We start from the raw sequence: 13,293 nt of genomic DNA on the forward strand, positions 1-13,293 counted from the left end.
GGCGGCCGGGAAGTGGTTAAAAAGGTTTATTACCATGCTAGTGGTATTTATGTGATCATCATGTGAACACATATTAAGGCATAGAAGATTTGACTAGGTAATTTTAGACCATGGTCTCACAAAATACTTCCATGATTTATGTAATAATGATGCTAGCTCTGCTAGTAGTGGCTACAGACCACCAAATATCTCTCTGGAGAGCAATAAGTTAGCAGGATTTCTGAATCTACCTAGGTGATAAAAAGCTCTCTATGGATCAACGGAGATGCTTGTCAGTTTTCTGTAAGAAATTCAAAAAATTGCAAGAGATGCTCAAAATTGGCAGTGGCACTTGCTAGAATTGGGACAGTTACATTCAACCTAAAAGCAATGTCACACTAGCGATCCTGTTGCTGGTGTTAAGTTTTCAGTGACAGGGTTGCTATGCAGGGAAATCAGTGAGGTAAAAATTTGATATTTGACTGTTTTGTAAACCAAAAAGGGGAAAAGAAATTTCAACTTATCTGTAAATACTGTATCAGAGCACAGAACACAGGCCAGATTTTCATAGACACTGGGTTTTAGGCTGCTACTCTCAGGTGATTGGACACTTGCAAAGCTTTAGGACATGCCTTCCTTGGGCGTACATCTATAACCCTACCACACCCTGTGAAACCTCAGTTTTTTTTCCCCCAGCAGCAGTGCAGCATACCACAGGAATTGATACAAACTTTACAGGCCAGACAAAATTCCTTTTATCTTAATGTTACAGTACAGAGGCTAAATATTCCTAGATCCTGAGATGTTCCCAAGCAATGGCAAGCAGGGAGTCTTTTTCAAGACCCTGTTTTCAGGGCAACTTATTTTGTAAAAAAGCTGTGGCCTTTGGATACTCACAGTTCTGACTATGCCCAAACAATGGATAGCAGTTTCCCTGGGACGCTGGAGAGAAAGGTACAAGGAAGGTTGAACAATGTTTTTATTAACCGCATCCTGACCACCATATAGCTGAACTACTGCTACAGGGTGGCAGGGCTGCGCAAAATCACACATACATAACGTGATTTTCCATTTCTGGGTACGGGGCATGCGCGCCACCCTTGGCGGCTGCAGCTGTCGATCAGCAGGTCCCGGCCTGAGATTCCCTGCTGGCAGCCGGAAATCGCCAAGGAACACTGAAAGGGGAGAGGTTTTTTTCTGAATGTTTTATATCAAAAAGTAAAAATTTTTTTTTTTTTCCCAAAATTGACAGTCTTTTTTTGTTTATAGCACAAAAAAGAAAAACCGCAGAGGCGATCAAATACCACCAAAAGAGAGCTCTATTTGTGGTAAAAAAAAAAGGACAAATTTCATTTAGGTGCAGCGTTGCATGACCGCGCAATTGTCAGTTAAAGTAACTCAGTGCCATATCGCAAAAAATGACCTGGTTAGGAAGGGGGATAAATCTTCTGTAGGACAAGTGGTTAAGGGAGGCTGATAGCACCTTGGGAAGAAAGGAGGGTTATACACATAGGATCACTTTATTCTTATGAAGAATTAGGAAGGACTCGGATGCTAGTGCTAAAGGATCCTTGGTTCTGGCCACAAAAAAGTAGAATTTGTCGAACCTGGAGGCCAGGACGTCCACATCTATGTTCACTATTTCTAAAGTAGGACATTGAAGATATTGAGATGGAGGGACCATTCCCCTTTGTCCAGGAAATGTTGACAGAGGAAACGCACCTTCCAATTGCTCACTCCTGGTATGTGAACAGTAGAGATTGCTGAACAGTGATTTTCTGTCCAAGAGATAATCAGACTTGTTTCCTTCCAGACTGCGTGCCTTCTGGTTTCCCCTTGATGAATGCTTTAGGTCACTGTTGTGGCAGTGTCTGACTGCATCCCCGACTGGGTGTCCCTGGAGGGGGAGGCAGTGGTGCGGACCCATTTTATTGCTTTGAGCTCTAAGATGTTGAGTATTTCCTGGGATAAAGTGTACCCTTTTCACACCAAACAAAAAGATGAATTTTGACTTACCTGTAAACTCTTGAATCTTGGAGTACAGAATAGGACACAGGCAAATTATTCATACACCATGGGTTATGGGCTCTTACCTTCAAGTGACAGGACACTGGTAAGCTTTTGAGGACATGCCCTTTCCTGGGGAGTTTCCTTTAACCCTGTCCTACTCTGTGAAAGCTCAGTTTTGAAGCAAGCAATGCAGAGTACCAAGGAGAGTTAGGGAAGGTGGCCTGTGGGCTTGTACTGTGCTCAAAGAAAGCAACAACCCAGGTGGTGATGGTTCTCTAGTGAAGTCATCATGACAAAATGGCAGGATGACGTGCCCAAAGCATCTTAAAAAATGGGACTAGGCAGGAGTGGGGGGATGTCCGGGGGGGTGGGGGCAGTCCTTGAAACCTTAAGAAGAATGTAATCACATGAATGAACCAGCCTATCACTTCAGGTTGATGAATATCAAGCATGTGTACTGTATTGTCTAATTAAGATACATCCTCTTCCATGTGTGGCTCTCTTTAGCCAGCTGGATAAGCGAGAAGTCACTTTCTCGCTGACAATTTACCTTCTGCTGCATTTCCATCAGTGGGGTAGTAATGCCTCACTTAACTGGTCAGTGAAGGACTAACACACATAGAATAGGTGAGTATTCTGTCCACAGTTTTAAGACAGAACTTGCCAGTGAAGGGACTACTAGAAAGAAATGGGCCTAAGAACACATATATGAACAGCTCTGCCAAGAAAATCAATGTAGCTTTTCCAACCTTCATCTGTGCCAGTTGTTGCTGCTGATGTTGCTGCTGCAAGCGTCGAAGTGCCTCCTGTTGCTGCTGCCTCTGTCTCTGTAGCTCTTTTTGTCTTTGAGCTTCTTCACGCTTTTTGCGGTCTTCTTCCTCCTGCCGCTGTCTTGACTCTTCCAGCATTCGCCGTGCTGCCTCTTCCTCCTCACGAGCCCACCTTGCTGCCTCCTCCTGCAAAGAAAATGGAATAAAGTACAATTATTCTGGTGCAGCATGAAGACTACAATTAGCTTAACAAAGAGACAGGAGGAAGAATAACTTAGGGCCTTTTACACTAGCCTTACACAAACTCTCCATTTATGCGTGCAAGCTGGTGTTCATTGTGAGAGGCAGTGAGAGGTGATGCCATGAGATGTTTCAGTGCATGCCATAGTTTCTCTTACTGCACACTGCATGAATGGGCTCTAAATCACACAAGCTGTGTTTTAAGTATCATAGCCATGGCAGCCAATCAATCACTGTGCCTCCCATTTATGTTTACTCAAAACATGTCTTTTCAATTCATTTTTCCACTCAGGAGCATAACATTGGCAACAAATCTATCAATAGAGGAATCCTATATTAAAGCGGACAACAGTGTATACTCTGCAGCGCTCTAGGAATCAATTGCCAAAGGAAGGCCAGGGGACCACAGCAAATGGTGGCCTATGGATAAAGTGTCGGGGATGCAGCCCTTCTCAGATGGGGAAAATCTACAACTGGAAAAGAGCAAACAGGTGGAACAAACACCTAGTGCATTATCCACGGTTTATTCAAATGGTATTGAAAGATGATCCAGTATGAGGTACCCAAGAGATTGTGCAACATTCACACCTCCCCTATTGCAACTTTTATACCAGGTTTGTTTTTGTTTTTTTTTCTATCATCTTTCAATACCATGATTATTTTCATAAATTTTATGATACCTTGATTACTATATTTTAATGTACTACATACCCATACTTTTATGTTTGCAGCATTTTATATAGGTATTTGTTATTATTGCATTTATTTGTCAGTCCTTTGGTTTTGATTAACTCCAATGATCCTCCCCTTTTATGAGCTCAAGGGGAGAAGCATTGTTCCTAATGACAACAGCCATAGTTTTTCTCGCCTGACCTACATTCAGGTGGGTCAACAAGCTCTGGTGAAAGGGATTTGTCCCCGAAAAGCATCAGCAACCCGACCGCACTGACAGTCGGACACCCTGTCCATTATTGTTGCCATCTCCATTGTCATACAAAGCGTTATATACATGCTACGTTTGTGAGTATGTTTTTTTCTTTTATACATTTTGAATAAACCGTGGATAATGCACTAGGTGTTTGCGCAACCTGTTTGCTCTTTTCCAGTTGTTGATGAACCCTATATTAACCCTGGTTATGAATAAACTCCATTACAGCAGTTTAGACATATGGGTGTATAGACGTTAGACGCCGTATAGACGCCCTGTGCATTGAAAGTCTGGGTCAAACTACCACCACATAAACTCACTTGCTTCCTGTGAAGTTCTTCCCTTTGCCTTCTCTCCTCCTCCTCTCGTTTCCTTTCCTCTTCCTTTCTTCGCCTTTCATCTTCTGCCCTTCTCCTTTCCTCATCAAGTCTCTGCCTTTCTTCTTCTTGTCGTCTTCTCTCCTCCTCTTGCCGCCTCCTCTCTTCAAGCAGCCTCTGTTCTTCCTCTCTTTTCCGCTCTTCTTCCTCTATCTGCCTTCTAAGTGCCAGTTCTTGTTCCCTCTGTCGCCGTAGAGCTTCTTCCTAAAAGATAATACACAATGACTTCTTTAATGAATGGTTCTGCTTCCTCAAGCTGACATGGCATACCAAGAAATAGGACATTAGATAATATGCTTTCATTCAAATAGAGAAAATTTGCAGGCCAATTTCCCCTTGAAATCTGAAAAAGGAATTTTCACTAATACCCATTAAAGAAATGCTAACTTTAGGAATCAAGAATACATTAATTTTATAATGGAAACAGGCCTTTGAAAAGTTAGTTAACTGAACAATTTGAGACCACTTGCGTATTCTGAGTCCATTGTTCTGGGTTATACCACTGCCCACGCAAGGTTAGGATACTGACAAGCAACTGTAGACAAGCCCAGTGTATAATCCCTACTACTACCAGCATGCCTTAGCTTTGTCCCTCGACAGTCTGAAGAAAAATAATTTTACAGCGAGTACAAAAAAAAAAAACATTTTCTTTCTTGTCCATTTAGTGTCAAAGGAAGTCTTTCACCTTTGATATATGTTAGACCAGGAAAGCAATCCACGCACAAAGTAGAGCAATTAAACATCAATACACAACGATAGTCATCAGAAAGAACCTTCAGCAGGCAAGCAAACACTCAGATCAGGTGGAGGTGGGAATCACAATGTTTAGGGAGAAAAGAACCCTTTCTCAAGCGAGAGCCACCTGTCACTATCAATTGAGAAAAGGGTCTTTATTCTGAACGAGTGTGAAGTTTATTTTGGGGAAGTAGACATGTTCAGCACCAGAAATAGATATGCCAATCGATGAGTCAATTCCACCATAGATTTTTTGGTGTATTGGGATCTGAAAACACTAGTGTGCTGAAAAGGAGGATATATGCAGATAAGACATTTTTTTTATGTTCACAGGAGCTGTGAAATCTCCCTGTTGAAGGCAGATAACAGATCTGGTCAATTCCATCTGGAATTTGTGAAACCAAATGAAGACATCGAAGGCTGAGGTTCAGTATGGGAGCAAAACTTGAATTTGTAGACCTGTGATGTCACCTCCCCAAGTGTCCAGAAAGTAAGATGCCCAAGCATACACAAGAGGTCAAAAGACATCCTTGCCCCCCACACCTCTGGAAGGTGAAGGCACACCTTCATACCAAGGAAGGAAGAAAAAGAGCCAAGCTTGTTGAGCCTTGATTGTGCTCCAGATATTCAACAAGCAGAAGTTTAATGGTCAGCAGTGGCTAGATCCTTTTTAGGGATTTAATTCAGTCATCTGATCTGCAAAGTAAAATCACATCAGGGAATCAGGAGGACTCAGAGAGAAAAGTGATTTGGAAAGGATTTTGAAGTGGTTACAAGTACAGTCCTTAAAAGGCGGGTGCATCTTCCACTTGGGAGAGTAGTCACCTTGCTAAGGTGAGACAGGGTTGAGGAATCCTCAGAGGGAATGAATAACTGTTCAACAAAATCCTCACTACACAGATAAAATCCCGGCAAGCACTTAGAGGGAGAAAACAACTTTTGTATAGAAAGTGCTGGAATTGTAGTTGCAAAAAGAAAGACACTGCTACCATAGAAGCACAATACAACCCCAGGCTTGAATCAGCATTATTAGAAACAGCAGGCAGATCAACCAGTCACCAATAAAACCTGAAACAGTCTCTGTTAACTTAGCAGTAGACTGGAACTCCTCAGGGGTAAGACTCATTCAACAAAGACTTGAGTGACTGATATTAAACAGTCTCTGTAGCTAATGGTTCAGAAGCAGCTAAAGCCATTGGTAAAATCAGATACAGAATCTGCAGAGGACACAGGAGCATGCTTATGTCTTTTGTGGCCAGAATCCACAAATAATTTAAGTCATAAGTTCTGCATGACCATAGTAAAAACTGTAGGTGGGCAGAAGGAATGGATTGACTTTGTCCTTATAACAGAAGCAGCAGCAGGGGGATGTTTCCTTGACACTGTATGGGGGAACTCCATCCATCCAGCAAATTACATTGTCGCTCTATTCACATAGCTTTAAGTCCTTCCACGGCTGGGTTCGGATGCAATTAATTTCAGGACAAACGCACCGAAAAGCTGCAGACTGGAGGGGAACCTCCAGCAGCACTGTAGAAAAAAAAAATCTTGATTGAGGAAAAAAAAGTGACAAAGAAAAAATTGCTACAAAATCACAGGTTAGTCTTTAAGACTGCTGAAGAAAAGGTGTCCATCCACCTAGGACGATAGCAAAAAAAACCCCGAGAAACATTGATAGTAAAAGGGGTTATTCCCTGTGCTGACCTACAGTTTGTTTGCCTGCATTCAATCTTCCTGTAAGTGGCATATAACCCAAATGTTCAAAGATTATTTGCACTCTCTTACAAAGTGCACAAATTCCTTTTGCTCTTCTTCACTAACAAAACCCACCGTCCCCCTCCAGAGATGCAGAGCTGCTCAGGTGGGACCAGGAGAAAAAAAAAAAAAAAAAAAAAAAAAACTTACAGCGCAGGATGTAAACATCCCTACAGGCTGCAGGCACTGCATTCTGGCAAGTATGGACCCCTAAGGAGGTGGCGGGTGGGCTCTGTTGGGTCAACAGAGGGTGCAAAATCAATAATTGCATTTATTCTTCAAGACCTCCTGTGCTCAATGGGCAAAATCAAAACTAATAAAGCTAAACAAGTAAAAAACCTACAAGACTTTATTCTTTCTAATGCTTAGGTGCACTTGTGATCAGTTAGCATTTCTTAAAACGGAAGCAGACAAGCACAGTGGGTACTTAAAAATAACTCCACGCAGATGAATAGCTTGTATAAATTTCCAGGCAGCTCTAAAGTGCGAAGAGAAACAAAGTATTTCCACTTTCGCAGCCAAACTGGGATAATACCTATTTTTTAATTTTAAAAATGCAGCTTTTCATTTTTTCAAATGCTTTATTCTGGACAATCCAACAAGGGGGGAAAAAAAAAAAAAAAAAAAAAGGTATTTTAGTACGCACCGCAAAATCCTATAAAAATAAAAACAACAGGAACCACAGCCCGGCAGAACTCAAAATGCCACGTGCAAAAAAAACTTCATGGCCAGCTGGCATCTGCCAAGGCAAGCAAGTCAACCTGTAGAACTTGGCAAAAGTGAGAATAGAGAACCAAGTAGTCGTCTTGCAAATCTAACAGAAGCAGAATGGTGGAACACCCAAGATGCACTCAATGCTCTGGAGGAAGTAACAGGGAACAGAGGTTCTCGGCCTGACTGGGTATAGGCCTGAATCACTGATTGACGATTTCATCTAGAAATAGTAGAGAACAAAGCAACTGTCCTCTTCTAGGGCCATCCGGGAAGATGAACAAGGAATCAGTCTGCCACACAAAAACCATAGACGCAAGATAAACCCAAAAGGCCCCCAACCATATGTTGTTGATGGAGGTCCATTTCTCTTGCATTGAAAATGATGATGGCACAGAGAAGTTAAGTGGTGTCTTTGTTGAAATTTTAATAGCAGACACCACCTATGATAAAAAGCACAGCAAAGGATAAAGTACTATTTTATCCTGTGTAACACCAAAATGGCTGCTTGCAAGAAAGACACAAGCTCGGACACCTTACACGCAGAAGTGAAGGCCACAAGGAAGGCCACCTGCAACAGAGTACATAGGAGGATATCTTGGGCATCGCCAATGGATAAAAGTACGAACCAGGGAGAGAGAGCCAAGAGATGTTTGAAAGAATGGTTGCAGCAGAAACCTGGTCCTTTCACAGTGCTTACTGCAAAACGCCAATCCACTCCCCTTGAAGAAAGGCTAGGGTGTGAGCAGCCAAAAACGCGCAGGCATAAAACCCCAGAGAATCACTGTAGGTGAAGTAAACCCTCCAGATGCGATACAAGATTAACTACCGTATTTTCCGGCGTATAAGACGACTTTTTGACCCTTGAAAATCTTCTCAAAAGTCGGGGGTCGTCTTATACGCCGGTATACGTCAGGGGGCACTTTTTAGGGGAGTGGTGCAGTGCCGCCGCCATCCCCCCCTTCCGACGGAAGGGACACTAAGTAGAGGGGTGGGCAGAGGGCTGCTGTCTCTTACCTGGCTCCCACGACGACCCAGTCCAGGAAGCGCTGCTCCTTCAGTCACTCCGGCCACTCCCTCACTCCTGCCGCTCGGCTCCGCCTCCTCACCGGTGATTGGCCACCAGAACTGTAGTTCAGGAAAGGCACACAGGCGGCCAATCACGGGCGAGGAGGCAGAGCCAAGCGGACCCGTGAAAATCGAGTGAGGGAGAAGCCGGTAAGTGTGCCGTGCAGAGGTGCTGCTGCAACCACATATGCTGGCTGCAGCAGTACCATACTGGAACAGGAGTCAGCAAGTGTCATTGGTGTCAGTGGGAGGAATAGTGCCCCATCATTGGTGTCACTGACACCAACGATGGGGCACTATTCCTCTCACTGACACCAACGATGGGGCACTATTCCTCCCCCCACTGACACCAACGATGGGACACTATCCCTCACACACTGACACTAATGATGGGGCACCATCATTGGTGTCAATGGGAGGAATAGTGCCTCATCATTGGTGTCAGTGGGAGGAATAGTGCCCCATCATTGGTATCAGGGGGAGGAATAGTGCCCCATCATTGGTATCAGGGGGAGGAATAGTGCCCCATCATTGGTGTCAGTGGGAGGAATCGTGCCCCATCATTGGAATACCATACCATATTGAAATCAAATCTGATGTTTTTTAATTTTTATTTGGTGTGCGTTGGAAGAGGGGTAGTCTTATACGGCGAGTATAGCTCAAACCCTATATTTTAACAGGAAAAGTAGGGGGTCGTCTTATAAGCCAGAAAATACGGTACTTGCCAACCGCAGATAGCCGAATGACGGCTACACTGCGGCCGGCCAGTTCTGGGAGGGCATCATATGACGTCCTCCCAGAACGCGCTCTCCTGCGCGCCCCTGGCGATCTCTGTGTCCTAAGGACACAGCTGATCACATGATGTGGTAAAAGGCCAATCACAGTGGCCATTTACCATGTGATCAGCCGTGTCCAATGACACGATGATCACCGGAAAATGCAATTGCCGGTTCTCAGCTGCACTTTCCTCACGCTGTCAGAGCGCGAAGAAAGTACTGCCGAGAACCGGCAGTTGTCAGAGCAGGGATCGGCACCGAACATCAGTGCCCTGATGATCGGTGCCCAGCAGTGCCACCCACCAGTGCCCAGCAGTGCCACCCACCAGTGCCCAGCAGTGCCACCCACCAGTGCCCAGCAGTGCCACCCACCAGTGCCCAGCAGTGCCACCCACCAGTGCCCAGCAGTGCCACCCACCAGTGCCCAGCAGTGCCACCCACCTGTGCCCAGCAGTGCCACCCACCTGTGCCCAGCAGTGCCACCCACCTGTGCCCAGCAGTGCCACCCACCAGTGCCCATCAATGCAGTGCTGCCAGTCAGTGCCCAGAGGTTGTACCAGTCAGTGCCCAGTTGCGCCAGTCAATGCCTAGCAGTGCCGCCAGTCAGTGCCCAGTAGTGATGCCAGCCAGTGCCACCTATCAGTTCTATCAGTACCCATCATCAGTGCCGCCTATCCGTGCCACCTCATTGGTGCTGCCTATCAGTGCCGCCTATCAATGCCCATCAGTGCAGCCTATCAATGCCCATCAGTGCTGCCTTATCAACGCACATCAGTGAAGGAGAAAAATTACCTGTTTGAAAAATGTTATAATAGAAACAAAAGAAAGAAAAAATTTTTTTTTTCAAATTTTTTGGAATTTTTTTTTTTTTATAGCGCAAAAAGTAAAGTGCCCAGTGGCGATTAAATGCCACCAAAATAAAGCTCTATTTGTGAGAAAAAAAATTATAAAAATTTCATATGGGTACAATCTTGCATGACCGCGCAATTGTCAAAGTGCGACAGTGCCGAAAGCTGAAAATTGGCCTGGTAAAGAAGGGGGTATAAGTACCCAGTAGGCAAGTGGTTAAAGAGGAGGTCAAATTGCAGGCTTGCAGCATTGTAGAAATGACAGTCAAAGAAGACCCTTACCCTCAAGCACCTGATTTTCAAAAGCCATGCAGTTAAAGTTAGCAATTGTAAAACAGAGTGGATGATCGAACCTTGGAGAAAAAAGATGCAGGCAGAGTGGAGGGTACCACAGTGTGTCGGGGTACCACAGAACAAAATCCGTGAACCAGACACGTTTTTGGCTGGTTTGGAGTCTCAAACATGGAAACCTTCTGATTGAAACTGGACACAAAGTCCCATGTCTGGAGTGCCCCAGCACTGACAAATATGGCAGTGACTTCGGGATGCAGGGACCATTCCCCCTAACTCAGGACCTGGGGGCTGAGAAAGCCCACTTGCCAGTTGTCCACTCTAGTATGTGGACTTCAGACAAGGCAGGGCATGAAGTTCAGCCCAACTAAGAATATGAGATGCCTCCAGGGCTGCAGCTGAGCTCTTGGTGCCGCCCTGGTGAATTACGTAAGCCAAGTCTGTGGCATTTTCTGTCTGGAGTCCGATCAAGCAACCCTCTAACAGTTGTCTAATCGTGGGGGAGAGAGAGCAAAAGAAGGACCACGCAGAGATCCAGAAACTGATGGGGAAACATTGACCCTGAACCAACCAACTGATGGGGAACATTGACCCTGAACCAACAAGTGACCCATTACACCTCCCAGCCCCTCCCTCACCCAAAGAGACTGGTATCCATAGAGACTATAGGCCAACTGAGGGGGAGAAGGACTTCCCGTACAGAAAGAGAACAAAGACACCAAGTCAATGAAGCCGTGGCGGAGAGACAAAAGGTGAATGTAATGGTCCAGAGACCGGGGACCTTGTTCCACTTGGCCAAAAGCTCCTGCTACGTTCTGGGGTTAAGTTACACAAAAGAAGCAAAGACCCTCATGCAAAAAAACAGATGGAGACAATGCACAAGGAGATTAGGTGATGAAGATGCAGCTTATGACATTTTTCCTGTGAAAAGAAAATCCTGGCCACAGTTGTGTCCAAAACAAGCCCCTGGTACTCTAGGTGATGAGCGGGAAAGAGGACTGACTTGCAAGGATTCAATGTAACGCTGATGTACTCTAAATGACTTTATCATGAAGGAGATCGCATTCCACATCCGATGTGGACTGCACTCACAGGAGCAGGTCAATCAGATAGCCTACAACTGAAACCCTGTGGAGGCACAGGAGCGCTACTGGAGCTAATACCTTGGTGAAGTCCAAAGGAAGATACCACAAAGTTCACAGACTCCATTCAAAAATTTATGCACTTTCAAAATGAGTTCAGGACCTATAGAGCTAGAAGTGGGCAGACATCATCCTTCTTAGGACTGTGATCAAATTGGGATAGAAGTCTCCTACCCTTTTGTGAGGACGGAACTGGGGCTTATCACCCGATGCAGGAACCTTAAACTGCAAAATGCAGGTCAGCTAGGCGCTTGGGCAGGACAACGCAAGTTGGAAGGAAGAACCAGTTAGATGGAAGGGACTGGAATACTATTCTGGAGCTGCAGGAAACCACCTCTTAAAACATAGTTTCTGAGACATGGGACTGCCAAAAGGTCCGCAAACAGGAGACCCCCCCCCCCCCCCCCCCCAACACACACACACACACACACACACACACACATAATTTGAGATAGAAAGATAGCGGCGCTCTTCATGCGGAGGCGGGCTTCTCTGTAAAGGAGGAGAGGCCAGTCTTATGATGTGTCTCCTCATACTTCTGAGCCGAGGTAGAAAAGTAGCCTTGCCATAGGTAAACTTTTTCAGGGATGAACCGATTAGGCAACTGCCTGAAAGGGCATCTCAATAGTACCTTCTTGGAGATCTGATAAGAGGACCAGTATTTAGAAAAAGAACACATCCTAGGACAACAACGAAAATGGTGAGATGAGATACCAGCTGCCCAAAGTCCAGGGCCATGAAATGCCATACTGGTACTCACAGCTGACAGAACAGTCTGAACTGAAAGAAGGAAAAAGAGGCAAGTTTAGGGCACAGTTGCCAATGACAGAACCCCGCTGCATGCCGCCCCCGTCAGAACACTGCTCCTGCCAAAGTACGCAGTGGCAGTGAACACCCTAATTAGTGCTGTGCAGCCCAAGGGCCACCCATGCGAGTCAGTCAAACTAGATCAGTACCAGTCTATCCTCCAGGAGACACCCCTCCTCTGCCCTCCTAATTCAAGGAGGAACCACTCCAGGCAGGAAAGGCAAAGGCCAAACACCCACAGTAAAAATCCTAGCCCCATCCAGTTAAGCCACTCTCACTGGGTGAAAGGGATGAGCTGCCCCTCCAGTACTGTCGCCATGTGTGCTTCAGGAACAGCGTGAAAAAGGACAGGGTGGATGCCCATAGTCAAAATGGTGGATGCCCATAGTCAAAATGGTGGTTGCAAGATCACTATACAGCTTGCCCACAGCTGCAAGCAACAGTACACTTGTGTGCCCCATTGTGGCTCGGTTTCTCTGCATGCCCATGCCACTCTGGCAGGACCAGGCACACTGTCCCAGGACAAATACTTCTAGGCGGGGAAACAACAATGCAACAGTAAAATGGTGGCCACAGCCACCCACACAGTAGTGGAAACCCTCCTTTCCTGGCACTGTGTGAAATACTAAGACAGAGAAGAAGCTCACAGCCTTTTTGTTAGCTGCAGCAGGAGCTGTCCCCATACAGCGAATAAGAGTATAAAGCATTGCGCACAGATATAAAATGTTTACAAAATGTGGCGCTAATACCAATATGTATGCCGTACAGAATAAAGGAAAACAAGAAAAATGAAATGTTGTCTACTCTAAAACTGCACATTATATGTATTCATGGAGCACTCTGTTTGCACTTGCAC

The 13,293-nt window shown here is 45.2% G+C and overlaps 1 protein-coding gene across 1 annotated transcript in view; it reads right to left on the bottom strand.

Annotated features, from left to right (window-relative positions):
- The window catches only part of GIGYF2 (GRB10 interacting GYF protein 2), a gene marked incomplete at its 5' end in the record, with an annotated part of 153,929 nt that overhangs the window by 35,604 nt on the left and 105,032 nt on the right, over positions 1–13,293 (bottom strand). Inside the window, 2 exons of the mRNA XM_089666000.1 lie at positions 2,739–2,945; positions 4,248–4,508. Of these exons, the coding sequence (XP_089522126.1) occupies positions 2,739–2,945; positions 4,248–4,508 (468 nt within the window). The remainder of the gene's footprint in view (positions 1–2,738; positions 2,946–4,247; positions 4,509–13,293) is intronic.

Source organism: Staurois parvus, unplaced genomic scaffold, assembly GCF_062004578.1.
Source record: "Staurois parvus isolate SC_StPar_1 unplaced genomic scaffold, SC_StPar_1.0 ptg000049l, whole genome shotgun sequence".
NCBI lineage: Eukaryota > Metazoa > Chordata > Amphibia > Anura > Ranidae > Staurois > Staurois parvus.